The 18,404-nt window shown below is 38.6% G+C and overlaps 1 protein-coding gene across 1 annotated transcript; it reads left to right on the plus strand.

Annotated features, from left to right (window-relative positions):
* The first annotated feature begins 748 nt into the window (after window positions 1-748).
* On the plus strand, window positions 749-18,164 carry LOC135472213 (UDP-N-acetylglucosamine--peptide N-acetylglucosaminyltransferase 110 kDa subunit-like). The gene is made up of 22 exons (XM_064751602.1): window positions 749-1,040; window positions 3,751-3,901; window positions 4,603-4,846; window positions 5,180-5,248; window positions 7,428-7,544; window positions 7,740-7,819; window positions 8,135-8,224; window positions 8,430-8,535; window positions 9,093-9,233; window positions 9,702-9,802; window positions 10,060-10,213; window positions 10,551-10,652; window positions 11,011-11,190; window positions 11,414-11,572; window positions 12,866-12,955; window positions 13,568-13,693; window positions 14,144-14,422; window positions 15,215-15,388; window positions 15,791-16,078; window positions 16,687-16,804; window positions 17,226-17,349; window positions 17,684-18,164. The coding sequence occupies exons 1-22, from the start codon at window positions 977-979 to the stop codon at window positions 17,838-17,840; spliced, it is 3,114 nt and encodes a 1,037-aa protein (XP_064607672.1). The 5' UTR covers window positions 749-976; the 3' UTR covers window positions 17,841-18,164.
* Window positions 18,165-18,404: the final 240 nt, after the last annotated feature.

An 18,404-nucleotide genomic window follows, 5' to 3' on the forward strand; every position in this document is an offset into this window, starting at 1 on the left:
GTGTATATTATTTATTATAATGAAGTAAAATGAAGCTTGATCGATCAAGGTGTGTACATGTATACATGTACGTATTACCCGTACATCACACGGACGTGCTTTGAAATCAAAGACGGGAACATGCAATAACTTTTCAAGGCAACATTTAAGTAAAGCCTACAAATTAAGGCTATATATGTGATAGTGACCTTCTCTTACTTTTCTTAGCAGTAATAATGGTTTTGACGTAGTCTATTGTGTAACCGAATTCATGATGAATTATACAGAGCTAATAAGTAATGTATAGCCTACAGATTAATCAACACAGCTGGCTGTATATAAGTAGACTGGATATTAATGAAACAGTATTTCAAAAGCGTTTAATATCTACACTGGTCAATCTGCTAATGCATAGATGTTCTGCATGCTAAATCCTGGCATAAACAGCACACCGTTTGCATTTGCTGCATGAATATAGCAACTACAGTATGAAGGACGACGTCTTTGTCGCGGCTTCTCAGTTGCTGAGGGCATTTTAGGCCCTGCAACCTGGATACGGTTTTGTAATTCTTCTTTTTAGAGTGTTTCGTTCCGTTTTAAAGATACAAAGGTGACATGTGTTTACTAGTTAGTATAAAATACTACCTAAAGAGTGTTTCACCGGTACAGTGTAAACTTCATGATGTCAAGTTTATCGAGGAACAATATCCTCGATCCAGGACCGCCATACTTATGATGATGACGTCACACGTTGCAATTCTGCAATATCAGGCGAGGAAGAAGGAAGCCGAAATTCGCACATCGTTGTCTGTAAATTTTAGGATAGCGTTTGCCTCTCGTGGTGAAAAAACACTAATTCGTTCTAAGTGGCTTCCTTGCCCATTTAGATGTAGCGTTGTATCAGACTGGGGTGTTTTTACGATTTGGACATTGTTCCTTGAAGATTTTTTTTGAGACGTGTGCGATCCATATTTCGGGATCGCCGCCATCTTGACGAATGGTTTTTGATGACAAAGATCCGATAAAGGCGACAGTAATGGCGCAAATTCGGGATACAACAGGTAAGTAATAAGAAAAGGAATAACCGTATAGCTAAGCTTTTGGAAACCGGATTCATCATTTTCGGTCATACATCAGAGTTTATTATATGGCTGTGAAAACATAACCACAGTTACTGGCCTCACCATTCAACACACCGGTATCTGCGTCGTAAATGACTTTGAGTGCAATAAGTGAATCGAAAAAGTTCATTGCCAAGGTTATAATGCATTTTAAAGTTTACTCACTTGATGTGTAATTGCTAATGGCATTCTTGGTATCTGTTGTCAGTTCTACTTACCCTTCTTTTAATGTGCGAATTTTTAAAACGAATGTATGAAGTGCCTCAACCGATACACATGTATTCTCAGTAATAATCTAGATAAGAGTTCTTCAACTTTCTGTCAGTTTTTTCACACTCTGTGGTACCAGACTAGAGAAATAATTAATTTGGCAAGATACGAAAAATGTAAGGTAATTAATGGATTTAAAGAGCAAATGTAGGCCTACATACATATATATAGGCCTAGCTTAATTCCTCAAGTATCGCCAAGTGGAACTCTGCACATCTCTATCTGGATTGAGTCCTATTGCTGTTGGCTAGAGATACTGCTTTGTTGAGAATGATCAATCTCAAGGATATTTCATTTATTCCAAGGCAACTAGCATTATGGTGGGAGCACACCAGGCAGGCCTGGAGAACACAAACGTTTTATGACATCAAACAATATAGCAGATCGTACCTGGTTGACTTTAAGTTATGCACATATTCGGTGAAGATACTTCTGCCTCGAAGTATGGAGACCTCCTAAAATACCTGGGTCGGGTCATTCTGAAGACTTTAAAAATAGTACTTGTTGCTGCCTCACTTGCCCCTCAGGACTGGTGTCAGTATATTGTGACTTGGTGGTGTGTCATTCTGATGCCTTCGACACAATGCTTCAGTATTTCAGAATACTTTGGCAGCATGGACTTAGATGGCAACCAGAAGAAGACACACACCTAATGATTCCTCATCATGACGTCTGAAAAATTGTTTAGTGCGACGTAAAACCAAAAGCATATATACGCGCACATCTTAACAGATTGTAGCTGTTTCTAACACCATCAAACATGTTCACAGGTCTTGCCACAATACTGTTTGGTTGAAATTCTGCCGATGTGGTATTTATGGGGATAATGAATTCCTACAATCATGCATTCTTATATTCTTAACCCACATTCGATTGGTAGGATGCAGCACTTGGCTTGTCTGGGAAAACATGCCAGTTTTGTAGTAAACACACAACTGTCAATATTATGGTTGGGCATGTCAGAAATTTATTTCTTACTTAACTACAGTCTACAAGGAGAATTCAGTTTTAATGTGTGTGATATTTAGTGTTGTTCACTGTAACATCAGGATGTTTGAGGTTTCACGGTAAATTTTACATTTTGCTCTTGTGAGAGTTATTGCAACTAGGATGTACAGTACCGGGTTCCCACTGACCTTTGAAATCCTTCAGGGAGGCCGAATTGGGTGAAAAGTTTTCAAGACTTTGAAAGTCCTTGAAAAAGGATTTAATAAATTGGGATAAGTCCATGAAAGTTCTTGATTTTTCTTTGTTTTATGTCATATTTTATTATGTTTGAATTGTACAAATAGTATCCATTATTCTTCACATCAGAGTTAGTACTTAAACTGAATAACCCTTAAAAGTGTTGGAAAAGCATAGAATATTTATTACTACGTACTCAAAAATCATACAGTTTTCTTTCACTTGTGGGACACCCAGTCATAAATAATGCTATGAAATCTCACTTTCTTTAAAAACAGTGTAGCACAAAATTATCTTGGCATGGTAGCACATTCTCTTTTTCACTTTGCCATCAGCTATGGCCAGAACTTGAAGCTCTTAAAGATAAGAAGAGACTATCTAGTTTAATGTTCTTGTACATGTATGTACTTAGGTATGAAACAGTGTATTTACAAACTGCAGTACATAATGAATTTTAGATTTTGAAGAACACTCTAGTAACACATTTGAATCACTCTTAAGATAAGATGTGTTCACATTGATCAAGCTTTGGGCCCATGGCGATTTACAGCTATGTATCAATTTATCAGATACTTGGCAAGGACATGTTGGTTTTGTGTTCCTCCCCACATGGACATGATCTAAGTACATATAGTTAGTGGTTTAATTTGATTTTCTGGTCTAAGGTAACTCTAACCCTTTGGCAGATAAATATTGCTATACATGTCTTTGTGCCCCGTGAAGTCATGTCTTTGTCATCCATTCTTGTTGTACAACTGTATTGATGCGATTGGCTTAATATAATATTATGGGGTAATTCTACGTTTATTAACGACGCTGAAGCCTACTGGCAGTTGGGGCTTAAGTTGTTTATCAAAACTGATTCCGTAGGCTGTATCCAGTGTAGTCCTGTGTCTTTGGTATAGATAATTATGCATACTGATTGTCATGAAGAATTTTTCAGCTTAATGTGTTGTCCTCATCTCAATTCCGCTTAGGTCAGTGTTCTGTTTCCTCCATGTCTATAAATAGATTATTACTGGAAAAGTTAATTTTTATGGAAAGCAGAGTATCGGACTACTGATTGGCATAAATATTAGTTCCATGTTTGTAATTATAGTGCTGGTTACCGTAAAATATCTTATTTGCTAATTGCCCCGAGGTTTATGATGTCCGATTTCAGTTTGTCAGATTTCCACCATAATTATGATTGCAGGACTAGCAGAACTTGCCCACAGAGAGTATCAGGCTGGAGATTACGGCCATGCAGAACAGCATTGTATGCAACTGTGGCAGCAAGAACCAGACAACACAGGCGTCCTGCTCTTGCTAAGTTCTATCCACTTCCAGTGCAGACGTTTGGAAAGGTACTTCAAGTTTATTTTTCTCATTTATTTGAAAGAACCTAACCTATAATATTTGGAGAATAACATTTAAGTACCACAATCTAGTTGGTCCACCGAACAGCTTAGCATAATAAATAAGCAATTGTCAAAATGAATGTGCCTGACTTTTTTTGTTTATACGTAGCGTATTTATGAAATATCATAAGTCCATGAAACCGGTTTTATAAAGCTTACTGAGTGTTAAGTTGACTTTAGCTAAATGCACTTTATATCTCTACAACGTTCGTTCTGATGGTAGTTAAAGGCTTACTTAGCTGAGTGAGCTTCATGAAACAGGCCCCTGGCTGTCACTTCATTTAAAATACATGCATATGTATAATGTGTACGGCGTAAAACACCAATCAAATAAATAAATAATGTGTATACTGTGGTTGGATTACATTAATAAGTCAAAGCCATAAAATATGGTGTCCCTCATGGACATTCATCTAACTGATATATTGTTCTTTACTCTGCTGATCAAACCTTGATCGGGGAGGTCACAGGCATGAATCCATCTCTGCTAGATTCAGTTGTGGCTCAGCCAGGTGGAGTGTCAGAGTACCTGGCAAGGGGTAGTGGTTTTCTCTAGGATTCCTGGTTTTCTTCATAAGATCTGCAACAGAAATCCGAACATTGAAATTGTGGATTACAATGTTTTTTTTTTCTTTTTCTCCCAACAGATCTGCATATTTTAGCCAACTTGCCATAAAACAGAACCCAATGTTGGCAGAAGCTTACTCAAATCTGGGGAATGTGTACAAGGAGAGGGGTCAACTCCAGGAGGCTCTTGACAACTACAGACATGCAGTTAGGTTAAAACCAGACTTCATTGATGGCTACATCAATCTGGCTGCTGCATTGGTGGCTGCAGGTGACATGGAGCAAGCGGTCCAGGCATATGTTACTGCCCTGCAGTATAATCCAGTAAGTTCATGTAATTCTTCTAACTTAAGTTGTAACTGTAATAGAAGAGTGAGAGAACATTTAGAGGAGCATTTATTATGTGTTAGCATTTACTTTGATAAATCTAGCACAGTGTAATGGTGAAACATTTGTTTTGTTTTGCTTTTTCCCCCCAAAGTAATGTTACTCATTCATCAAGCTTTTGTCATTTGTTATTCATTTTGACTTGTGAGGACATTTGCAAGGTCTACTTTTTTTTTTTGAAGAATTTTGCCTTTTTCTTCTTACTGATAAAGTTACCGATAAAGGTTGTAGACAAGAGTATACTAAAGCAAATTCCTGTGTACTTTACAGGACCTGTACTGTGTTCGGAGTGACTTGGGAAATCTGCTTAAGGCTCTAGGAAGGCTAGAGGAAGCCAAGGTAACCTATTGCCATGTGACTGCTTGGATGAGACCTCTGAAAAGCTGTAGTAAAATCTCCCCTGTGAGAGGAGATTGGGAAACGAAGTCCAGAACGCCATGGAACATAGAGCTTTATGTGGAAAGATAGAATCAGTGGTGCATTAAACTGAAGCTTTCCCGTATGTATCTGCCTCAGTTGGCTAGGTGTCCAGACCGTATGTTGACCAGTGGATTGATTCACAGGCATTTCTTTTACTTCACTTTTAAGATAGCTTTGAATAAGACTACAGCATAAATAAGTTCACTGTGGATATGTTGATATTAGGGAACAAAATATGTACCGTATATGCATAGCTTCTGAGAATATAATCTTGTGCTGCACTACTTTTTAAGAAAATTCTCAACACCCAGATCCTTCTTTCTGCTGTAGTTCATTGAAAGCTGACTTAATTGAGTTCATTCAATGTTTGCCTTTCAGTTAAAACAAAGGCAAAAATTGAAATGGAAATTCAAGCGCAGGCTAATGTCCCAAGGACTATTGTGTTGCAGTAATTATTTGAGGGAGAGGAAAAGTGTAAAATGCAAAAAGAATAGAACCAAGGTTGTGTGTTCCCTAGGTCAAGGCCTCTCGTGTTCATTTTTATTTGGAGAACACCCCTGTTCAGTTGTAATAATTTTAAAACAAACCACCAGATTCTTTATGACATAAATTTTCATAAATTCATATGAGCAGTTATTTGCTGTTTGGCAACTCTGATGTTAGGGTCCGTGCAGACACATGTTAAAGCCGCAGCAAATGTGCCTGCATGGGACAACCACAGGCTGCCTTAAACTGAACAGAGGTACGATCCTTTGTATCTAAACCAGCCACGGCACGTTTTGCATATTCACTACATGTAAGTAATTCCAAATTATCAAGACATCTTGGTCTGCCTCAGACATGAGCGGCTAGGTAACCTGGGGCCTTGGTTTGTGTTGCTATATAGCCTCTTCGCCATTGCATCATCGGGTATGGGAAAGCTTCAGTTTACAGCTACCATTAGATTAACATCATGGATATCATCAGAAATATGAACTTACACCTTATGATCAAAATTTTGTCACGAACAAGGCTATACCCAAGATTTATTGTGGATAGAAGTTCGCATTTCCCTGTTAAGAATTTTTCTGATGTGATAAATCGTGGAATCTACCAAAAAGTCTTCTGCATATGTTGCCAGTTTGAAGAAATCGAACATGTTTGAGAGTGAAACAGATGCCACAAATTGCTGTCCTTGTGAGGGATAGAGCAGTTCAGTCAAAGAACGACTGTGATCCCGTAAGGTGTGTGCTTGTCGTGTGTATTTGTATTGTATGTTAATTTTGTATTCACTTTACTAATACATTCTTCTTTTTATGATTCTGCGAAATGCTCATAGGTTGACAGGATTTCAAAATGTTTTCCTGGTGACAAAATCTGCAACGTTTTGTGGGAGCTGGTACCCTGAGGCATAAACTATGACTGGTATGATATTTGGTGTTTGTCACCATTTATTCTTTTTCGGCAGAAAGAAAAATGGTGACTTGCACCTAAAACCGTAAGTAGTAATTGTATGGGGCTGTTGGTTGGTGACAGCTACAAGATGAGACCTGAAAGCCATGAAATAAAGTGTCTGTAAATTTTGGACTTCATGTGTTTTATTTTTAATTCATCTAAAGTTACCTAAACTTTCTTGAAGACATAATTTTTTTTTTTTTTTGTTAAGATTAACTATGAATGTACATATTTTGTAAAAAGGAAACCTGTTGAGAAATTCTATTTAAATAATTTGTTGTGCGCGCGGGTGCGCTCGTCTGCGCTTTGGCGGTCGCTTGTTCAGTGCCAAACACGTGGTGGACCAGACTACAGCCAGTTTGACGCAAAACTGCCTGGCGTTGAATTTCAATTTTAAAGCAGTTGGTATACAACAAGTTTTTTGATGTTCTCACACTGCAGCTCTGATTTATTCTTTGCATTTATTCCTTTTTTCAGCTCATTAATCAAGGTGCAACTTTGTGCACATGGGGTATTCTGAAGACCAGTGTTTGACACCAATGCGCTTATGCGGTTATCTGCTGTGGCAAAATTGCGCTGCTGTTCGCGCGATCAGCATTATTACATTTACTATCTGTTCTAATGGGGCTTTACTCTCTTTTCTCTTCTGTTTGAACCTATTTAGGCTTGTTATCTTAAAGCAATTGAAACACAGCCCAACTTTGCTGTTGCGTGGAGCAATCTAGGCTGCGTCTTCAATGCTCAAGGGGAGATTTGGTTGGCCATTCACCATTTTGAAAAGGTAAGAATCTAGTGATCGAAACATTCTGCAGAAATTGATATGCGTGTACTGACACAGACACTCAAAACGTTAGCAAATAAACAACAACTGGCATGCAATCATTCTGTTATTGTTTTTGCCCTGTTCTAAATGATTTGTTTTTCGTCTACATGTATCTGCATGGATTGTTATTATGTTGATTTCCTTGTCTCTCAGGCTGTGGCATTGGACAACAACTTCTTGGATGCTTACATAAATCTGGGAAATGTGTTGAAAGAAGCCAGGATTTTTGACAGGTATTCCAATTTTGTACAGATAAATATTTTCAAAGATTCTTCGGATGCATACATGTAACCAGTACTTTTTTGCACTAATTCTGCTAATTTTTTCTGGGAATCAGTCCTGCACCATTCATAAGTGTGCAAAGTAACATTCAAAGAGAGGTTAAGAAAGTATCCATTATAGTTATTTTTTGTGTTCAGATGGTTTATTCATCAAGGAAATCTTTCCTAAGATATCAATCCAATAATTTTTAAGTAATACTTTGCAAATACTATTAAAATGCTTTTTATCAGGTGATAAATTAATTTGTTTTTTTCATTCATTTGCAGGGCAGTGGCTGCGTATCTTCAGGCATTAAATTTAAGTCCTAACCATGCAGTTGTCCACGGGAACTTGGCCTGTGTATATTATGAGCAAGGGTAAAGTTGCTGCTTTTCAGATTGTCTTTGGTTTAGGAGGTCGGTTGCATAGGACTAACGGTTCGACTGTTGATTTAGCTGATAATGCAAGTGTCATACTGGTGCCTGGTAGACATCTTATCTTTTTCTTGGTTTTGAAGTAAAACAGCCTTAATTCATTTTAAACTTTGTTTTAATTTATATATATGTATATATTTTTTGACAGACTGGTTGATTTGGCTATCGATACTTACCGCAGAGCAATTGAGCTGCAACCAAATTTCCCAGATGCTTACTGCAACTTAGCTAATGCTCTGAAGGAAAAGGGACAGGTATGTGCACGCATCTTTCTTGTACAATTAACATCTAATATTGAGATGCAGTGGCCAGCTAGTGGGAAACTACAGTGTGGAACTTGAATATGCAACATGACACCAACAGCCTGTCTTGTGAGCTCACAACTGGCTAAGTTGACTACAACTACTATGGCAATGTATGTCTTAAAAATGTGTTGCCATGGTAGTAACAGAATACGCCCAAAAATATTTACATTCATCTGCATTTCAGACATGACTTCTTCTTTTGTCCTCTACGACCGTACGTGGGAAGGTCTACCAGCAACCTGCAAATGGTTATGGGCTCCTCCTGTGCTGTGCCCTGTTTCCTCCCGCCACAATGCGGCCTGCCATCGTATAAGTGAAATATTCTTGAGTCCACCAAGACACCAATCAAATAAGAAAATATAAATATTTACTTGCCACTGTGTTTGACGATTAACCTCTGATGAAACTAAGACTTATTACAGTGTCTGCTTCTTCTGATTGGTACAAGTTGTGAATGATTTACTTGTGGTAATCCTCTCATTTTTCCTTTCATAACTGTTTTGCAGGTTTCTGAGGCTGAGGACTGTTACAACACAGCATTACAGTTATGTCCCACCCATGCAGATTCCCTCAACAACTTGGCCAACATCAAGCGGGAGCAGGGGAACACAGAGGAGGCTGTGCGTCTTTACTTCAAGGCATTGGATGTGAGTTCCTGAGTTGCCCTTTTTTAGTAGCTGATAAATTAGCATTAGACATCGTAGAAAGAAGATCTAGCATGAGAACTTTCTGTCATTGTTTATGATTGATTATTTATTCACCGCACCGAATAAATATTTATTCATTTATTTCCTTTGTATAATGAATACAGTCCAGAAAGAATTTTTTCCCATCCCACAGTTAGAATTTTTACGTTACAGGAGAGTAGGCTGTATCTAAGGGTGATCAAGTTAAGTTAATATGTCAGTTTGAGATAATTGTTTGTGAAATTAATCTTTTCAACATAAAGGACATGTTGAGGACTCGACCCAGTACCCTTGTGACAAATGCAGACCTTCATGTGTAGGGCTGTCTTGATATAACTTGAAAGAACCACATATAAATAGGCGTATGCATCTAAATTTAGATTTTTTCCACTCTTGCACTCAGCATATGTACTTCCTCTGCTTTTACAGGTTTATCCAGAGTTTGCTGTTGCTCACTCAAATCTAGCCAGTGTGCTTCAGCAACAAGGCAAACTCCATGAAGCTCTGATGCATTACAAAGATGCCATCAGGTAAGAAAAAAGGATGTAAACATTAATGACCAGGATGAAAATCTGATATTCCCAACACTGTGGTCTTCATAAAACTTCTTGCCCTGTCTCTTGTAACTTTTTATAAATGACAAAGCTATTTGATTTACATTGAAAGTCACAAAAAAAAAAGAGTTACAAAGCTTTGTAAACGTGGTGCCAGATCCGTTGCTGAAATCAACATGTTATATCAATATATTTGCTATATGCTGATAGATGATCACCTGTTGTTTCTGCAGGATTTCTCCAACCTTTGCTGATGCGTACTCCAACATGGGGAATACCCTGAAGGAGATGCAGGATGTTCAGGGAGCTCTCCAGTGCTACACCCGTGCTATTCAGATTAACCCAGCCTTTGCGGATGCTCACAGTAACCTCGCCTCTATACACAAGGTATGGAATAGGTCTTGGTCATACACCCTTGTACTTCACTGCTTCTGTGTGGATGTCTTTTTTAACACCCATTTTAGGATAGGTGAAATGAAACTCTGCTTAAATTATGTTTTGTATGTTGTGAACAATGAAGCTATCAAGCTTTAGCTTTGGAAAAGATGGTTTGGCCCGAGGATAATCTATCTCAGTGTCCTTAAATACTCTATTCTGATGAATTTAATTTTTAGGGAGAAGGAAATAAAATGGAATGAGATGATTTTCCGATGAGTTTTTGTATCTGGCTTAATAATGATCTTCATGATATGACTGATGTAAACTACTGTATATGTTTCTGCAGGATTCTGGAAATATCCCAGAGGCTATAGCATCATACAGAACTGCTTTGAAGTTAAAACCAGATTTTCCAGATGCTTATTGCAACCTTGCTCACTGTCTACAGGTAAGTGTTTCAAAAAGACGATAAAGTCTTCAATTTACTGGCTCCTGGTGTTATTTCTATGTGTGTTTTATAAAGTAAGCAATTGATTGAACCATTTTAAAGTAGCATAGTATTTCAATTTTATTATGATAGTGAAGTTATTGATCATTATGAAGTTTGTTTTACCAAAAACATTCATGTTATGCTTTGATACGTGTAAATAGTTTGTTTCAAAAGGCAAAACACCAATAGAATAAAATAAATACATATTTCCAAAGGAAACTGAGATTGACGCAAAGGCTTGACTTATGTTAACACCTCATACATATGTTGCTTTACTTTTGGCTCGAGTTATGAATGTTTGTACAATCTGTTGTAGATTGTGTGTGACTGGACAGACTACAGTTCACGTATGAAGAAGCTGGTAGCTATAGTACAGGATCAGCTGGAGAAAAATCGTCTTCCATCTGTCCATCCCCACCACAGTATGCTCTACCCCCTGTCCCATAACCAACGCAGGGCCATTGCCTCACGCCATGCCAACCTCTGTTTGGAAAAGGTAGGATTGCACTGGATTTTGTAACCCTGGTTCAAACTCCTGATACTTTGTTAGTTCTTCGCAACTTTGTGTGGTAGATCAACATCTGCCCAAATCCGCATCTGGAAGTAAATTATTGTTATATTTGAAAGTAAGAATTTGTTTTATTTCTTGTCATTTATTCTGTGATTCTTTGTTACAGAAAAGAATAAGAAATATATTGATATTGATTTTTCATTTTCAGATCAATGTGCTACATAAACCTCCCTATCAGCATGTGAAGGATATGGTGGCCAGTAATGGTCGACTACGTGTAGGATATGTCAGCTCAGACTTCGGCAACCACCCAACATCTCACCTGATGCAGAGTATCCCAGGCTTACATTCAAAGGAAAACATTGAGGTACTATCTCTACACATACTTGTATACATATTAACATCAGCATTCATTAAACATGTGGGTAGATACGTTAAAAAAAGTAACCAACTCTGCAGTGGCAAAAAATGTACGTACTGTCAAACGTACGATAAATGATGTAAAGTTTTGCCAATAGACTTGAAAAGTCTATCCCATGATTCATTGCGTTGATTGTGGCTCTCACTAACTAGGCACCGCGGGGTGGTCAGGGATTATATAGACAGTGACTTGACCCCACATGGCGCGGATTAGAGACCATAGCTGCAATGAAGGGTAATGGAGCAGGTGGGGCTAATCACCCACCTCTGTCATCTTCAGTCTCCCAGTACCCCCTATCTTGGCTAGCCAGAGACTAGTTTACAGTGTCTCTTAGAGGTGGGGCTCTTGTCATCCCACAGGCTCTGTAGAACATTAGAGGAAGTCTGCGTGCGGTAATTCGGATCATCCTGTCCTGATATGCATGGGCGAAAGTTCCCGGACTTCAATCCCTAGAAGGCATGTTTCAACAATCCAGCAACTTACATTATCAGCCCTCAGAGGATCTGGCTCTGTGTGGATGAATGTCTTGTACAATGAGCGTCATTTGGCTCGGTCGAACTATTAAGCAGGACCATATTGACTGAAGACACTTTTCCTCAATGCTAACACAGACGTGTCTTGGCAGATTTCACATTGAGTGCCAAATTTTGTCATTGAGAGAGGACACAAGGAGATTCGAGGACTAGGTCATGAGACCCACAAGCATCGGATAGACCAGATCATTTTGTTCTGAGGGAGTATTTCTGAGGGAGTTCCATACAACATTGTTAGCCTTCCTTGCTATGGGTTTTTAGGAGGATCAGACGTTCTACCCAGTCTCTGCATTTGGCGATTATTTACAATGGACTGAATTTCATATCAGTTTTTGTTGGATGTTATCGTATACCTCGAGAAATAAGACGTGGTTGAGCTGCTCTGTACTTTATGATGAGTTGCGGGAGGACGGTGGTACCTGACCTGTGGTGTACAGAGTGGTTACATTACCCCAACTCACAGCATTAGACCTATGTGGTGGAATCGGTAGGTCTCTATCCTTTGGATATGATGCCCGAGCACTGCTTTTCTCACAGTGAGTATCGGCTAAGTAGCAAGGGTATTAATGATAAATTCACTATTGTAGGTACAATAGAGTTTATTTTTTATTGAAATTTGCATAGTTGGTATAACTGTGTAATAAACATCTGCCTGTGATAGTATTCTGAGGACTGTTTATGTAATGCTACTGTTTTGTTGTTTTAGGTGTTCTGCTATGCACTCAGTCCGGATGATGGCACCACTTTCAGAACAAAGATTGCTTCAGAGGCTGAGCATTTTGTCGATTTGTCTCAGGTAAGAGGAAAGATGTTACCTGTAGATGCATGAAGGATTTTTTCCTCTTATGTTATATATAACACAATCAGAATCACAAACCTGATATAAGTCAGATAGTTGATGTAAACCTCTGTCCCTCCAGCTGAAAATTGTAGGGGTAATGTCACTCTAATTTCTGTCAGAGTAACTCGTCGTTATAAGAAGTTAATCTAATCTCTCGTAACACAGTGATGCAGCATCAGTATTTTTTATGAATGATGCTATCGCAACGAGGCCATATATATTTAAATGCAAGGCTATGGCTTTTTTCTTTTGATCTGAATTACTTCAAATTGAATTGAAATGTTCAGTAACAGCTGTAGACTTGTGTTAATTCCATTTAGAATATTAGTATAAACATAATTCCATTTTCCAAATGCTGATGCTCGCGAGTTTCCCCCCGGGCTCTGCCAAGTTAACCCCCACCATAATTCTGAGAGAGGTTTGTCAGGTACTTGGCAAAATGGCCACACAAACATGATCACTGTTGTAAAATTAAAACATTGTTGGGTGTGATGTTAAATCTCGGATAAAATACATAAATCCTGTCCGGAAGAAGCGTTCATCTCATAGTCCTGTCTCTGATTTCAGATCCCATGTAATGGTAAAGCTGCTGACAGAATCCATGCTGATGGAATCCAGATTCTTGTCAACATGAACGGTTATACTAAGGGTGCTCGTAATGAGCTATTTGCATTGAGGCCTGCCCCAGTTCAGGTAAGAATATTATCAGGGAATGCTCTGATTTGAAGCGTTTTAGCTTGAATGTCAGAAAAATGTATTTGTTTCCACTTAGCTTTATTTCTTCATCTTGAGTATTGTTTCATGAAATTATAGTACAACCTAGAATTAGTCTAATAAAATTCTGGTTTGTGCAACTTTTCCTTGCACTTGCTATGTCATTTGTCTGAAACTGGTGAAGGATTAATTATTTGATTTTCCTGAAAATATAGCATATTGGTTGTCATCAGTTTAAAAGCGAATATTTTTTCACAACTTTTCCTGTAATCAGTGTTGCCATAAGGGCTATAACAGACAATATCTTTGTTAAATTTGTTGAAGTTGCACCTGTGTTTTCCTATTTACCAACATATATAATTCAGAAGTACATTTAAAAGGTTTTCCTTTGCTGGGGGTTTGATGGATAACTGTGTCTTTGTTTTTCAGGTGATGTGGCTTGGTTACCCAGGTACAAGTGGCGCTCCTTTCATGGACTACATCATCACAGACCAGGTCACATCTCCATCTGAATATGCAGACCAGTACTCTGAGAAGTTAGCCTACATGCCGAACACTTTCTTTATTGGAGATCACTGGCACATGTTCAGCCACATGTTAAACAAAGTCGTCATAGAGGAAGTCAGTGGCACAGCTGTATCTGACAACAACTGTGTTGTTAATGGGCTAGACCTTGAACCTTTGAAAAACATTGCTACAAGCATAAGGGTGAGTAACAGTTCTCCCCCTATTCCTGACGGGTAGTAAGCTTTCAAGGGTACTCACTGCCCCTGTTACTTAAAAATCACATCAGCAGTGTTGGTGTTGAAGATTTTTTTTATGTACTTGTGCAGTGTAATGCTGTGTGTATGATATGAACGCCACATTGAGAAACCAATATAGAAGCTGGAAGCTCAATCCCATGTTGACAACAGCTGGCAGTGGCACCACAACATGATATGAATTAGCTGATGATGAAAGTGAAAGCAAACAGTTACAGTGATCATTGTCGTTTGTATGGAAGCAGTCAGTTGATCTGGCACTGGGCTGATATAAATGCAGTGTTTTTGACACAGTAAAAGTTGTGTGCTTTTGAACTGTAGCAAAGAAACACTTGTACCTGTACACATGTGTGTGGATATTTGTGCTCAGGAGCGTGCCATGACCAAATGTGTTCCAACTGCTAGGAGGTGTGAACTCAAACCCAGCCTTGGACAAGGAATTTGTAGATTTTTCTGCTCTCACTTTTCAACAGTATGTGATGAGTGACACTAATGTATCTGATAAAGCAATTTAACATTTGTTTAGGACCACTTACCACGTCTCTTTGACCAGTATGGTGGGCACATCTGTGTGTCACATGTGGTAGATGTCGTTAGTAACTTGTTCAAGGCTGGTGGTCGACTCATGGTACTCCCCTTTTATCCTAACTGCTATTGTATAAGTGAGAAATTAATTTTCTTAGTGGTAAGTTCAAGGAAAATCAAACAAGTTAATAAATGTCGTGTTGTTATGTTGCAGGAAATGAAACAGAAGCCACTGAAGGGTGATGACGTGAATGGGCCAGGTGAGGAAGTGGTGACATCTGTGGTGACGTTACCAGACAATGGTACCATACAAGCCATGGCCCAGTCAGCTCAGACTCAGGCTAACGTCAATGGAGTGGTGCTACAGAACGGACTCACCACCAACCAGGTACATAAATTGCCTCGCAGTTGTAACTGTAAAAGTGATCTACAATTGTCATATGTTTGACTGGAATGTACCCTGTATGCTGGAGAAGCAAGTATTGTCTGAAGAATTGCATGGCAAGTCCTGTTTGATTGGTGTGTCACCACAAAATGGCTGCAATATTACCAAAGTTGTGTTATGCAGTAATAATTCATGGTGAAGAGGTCTGCTGAATCACTGAATATAACAGGCAAAAGTTTACCTGTTGATAATACATTAAATCCATGTCAGAGACTTAGCAAAAAGTTGAAAATTTAAGTTCAGCACTTCCTATCATCCCATTTTAATTGTCCGTAATAGGAAAAGATAATTTGTAAATGCTGTCATGCAAGTCTAAGTCGTTAATTCTGTTTTTCTGTGTCATAGACCAATAATAAAGCTGCCACTGGTGAAGAAGTCCCTCGTTTGCTAATGGTTACCAGCAGAAGTCAGTACGGACTGCCAGAGAACCATGTGGTCTACTGTAACTTCAACCAGCTGTACAAGATAGACCCCGCCACGCTGCAGATGTGGTCTAACATCCTGAAGAGCGTACCTAACAGTGTGATCTGGCTGCTGCGCTTCCCTGCAGTCGGGGAGCCATACCTGATACAGGCTGCAGCTCAATATGGTCTACCTGCTAACAGGATTGTCTTCTCACCTGTTGCCCCTAAGGTAAGCACACATTCTGTATTGTGGAGGTATTGCATGGGTCACCCACTTGAGGGTTAAAGGTTGTATGGTCAGCTAATGTGGAGGTGTGGAAAATAATTAATGATCCTTGCACTTTGACATTGGCCTGATGTAGAGTTTGGACATCTAGTTAAAAGGGAAAAAAAAATGTTGTGTTAAATGTTAAATGCAGGAAAGCTGTGTGATGTAGTAGGTGTTACTGTATGGTTTAGAAGGCACTCCTGTATAAAGACTTCCATCTTAGGGTTGTTAAGGTGCTATGTTACTGTACTACAGAACAGGGCCCATTTTTCTAGCTTAGACGATAGAACTACATGGGCAAAGTTTGGTTGTAACACGTTTTCCCATGGTACCTATGGTCAGTTATTGAGCTTACCAGTAGTCTTTTCAACTATTGCAGTGGGAGCTGAAAGCTGGACACATTTGTGTTAAGGTATAAAAAATGATGAGGCGGTAAAAAGTTTAATTTCTAAATCCCAAAAGTAAGCTGTAGAATTTTTTAAAAAGTTTAGATGGAAGTTACAAACGGCATAGTTGAAAAGGGCCCAAGTTCCCTGCTTGTGTAATGTGTGAGGTACACATCTTTACAGGAGGAGCATGTAAGACGAGGCCAGCTGGCGGATGTTTGTCTAGATACCCCTCTGTGTAATGGACACACCACAGGCATGGATGTTCTGTGGGCAGGAACACCCATGGTCACCTTACCAGGTATGTAACTCCTTTACTGTTAGCAGATCATATCACAAAAAACAACTGTTGAATTTACTCAACTAACATGGTATGAAATGACTTGCATTTGTCTGAGGCTATGTTTGTTTAATGGATATTTCTGCATTTTCAGCGGCAAAATAATTTAGTCTATTGAAAATCTATAAATGCTGATTATGTTAAAGGTAGACGTCTCCATGCTTGGTTCACATAATGCATTTTTGGGACAGCTTTGAATAGTAAGTCCAGTTGAAGTTTTCTTTGAAATCTGGCTCTTGAAACATTGACATTGTCTTAATCTTTACTGCTCACCTGTGGATGATCTTAGGTTTCCTGATACCATAATGCTTGCGGTCATCATGAAATATTTTAAAGTACGGTATAAAACACCAATGAAATTAATCTGTGCATTGGATTACAGGGGAAACACTAGCTTCACGGGTTGCAGCATCTCAGCTGCATACACTAGGCTGCCCTGAACTAGTGGCCAAGACTAAGGAAGATTATGAGAGTATTGCCATCAGGCTGGGCACAGACAGAGAATAGTGAGTATTTTAATTGAGAATTGAATCCAGAAATATACGTAGTATACATTGTATCCACTGTTTTTCTCATGAAAATATTAACGTGACTATAAAAGTCCTCCATAATTAATATAGTTACATAATTATCATGAATTGTCAGATTTAACAGTCAGAGTATAGCATTAATCCATCCTCTTGAACTCGTAATTAATCTCCTTGTTAATTTGAAGGTGAAGTGTTGTTTAAGCTTTTAAAGTGGCATGCTCTGTAGCCTGTGCTCGTATTATCTTAAGCATGTAGTTCTAGTTTTGGCATTATAAATAGGGAATAAAACTGATGCTCTATTTTTTTGCAGCTTGAAGGCAGTGAGAGCCAAAGTATGGAATGCGCGGCAAACAAGTCCTCTGTTCAACTCCCAGCAGTACGCCAGAAATATGGAAAGTTTATTTCACCAGATGTGGGAGCGTTACCATGGTGGTCTATCTCCAGACCACATATTATCAGACATGTAACTTTGTGAAAAAGTGAATCAGGAACAGTGAAATGTGTTCACAAAAATCTGGCATGTAAACACCAGTTAGAGCTCCGTTTGCAGTGGAAGTCTTGTGTTGTCACTTAACAGTCTTTTATTTATTTGTAAATAATTAGGCAGGAACAGACGCATTTGGGTTTTTTCTTTTATTCAGGGTGAACACTTTACTCTCCACTGGTCTTTGTTTTTAACCTCTGTTGACTGATGCCAATTGTGATTTAATAGTGCAGAATGAGACTAAGTGATACTGATCTACTTTGCTAATTTAGGGGCTTTGATATATAAAGATATATATATATATATATATATATATATACATTGTAAATAGCCAGTCATCTTCGGTACTTCATTATGTTTGTTAAATAGCCAGTTACATTGCGGTGTACAAGGCTGTTAAAGTCTATAAGGAGGTAGCACATTATTGGGGACATTTTTGTTTATTTCTGAAAACCACGTTAACTTCAACGGGTACAGGGGTGGGGAATATATAGGCTTTCTGTCATTTGTAAATATTCACCAAGCGTACACATAGCTACGTAGTACG

This window comes from Liolophura sinensis, chromosome 8 (genome assembly GCF_032854445.1).
Source record: "Liolophura sinensis isolate JHLJ2023 chromosome 8, CUHK_Ljap_v2, whole genome shotgun sequence".
Taxonomy (NCBI): Eukaryota; Metazoa; Mollusca; class Polyplacophora; order Chitonida; family Chitonidae; genus Liolophura; species Liolophura sinensis.

What these genes read in the sequence shown, in the direction of transcription:
- LOC135472213 (XM_064751602.1), top strand. Translation starts at nt 977, where the DNA reads ATGGTTTTTGATGACAAAGATCCGATAAAGGCGACAGTAATGGCGCAA. An exon ending in CTGCCCTGCAGTATAATCCA is followed by an intron (nt 4,847 to 5,179) that starts GTAAGTTCATGT and finishes TGTACTTTACAG; the next exon opens with GACCTGTACTGTGTTCGGAG. An exon ending in ATTTTGTCGATTTGTCTCAG is followed by an intron (nt 12,956 to 13,567) that starts GTAAGAGGAAAG and finishes CTCTGATTTCAG; the next exon opens with ATCCCATGTAATGGTAAAGC.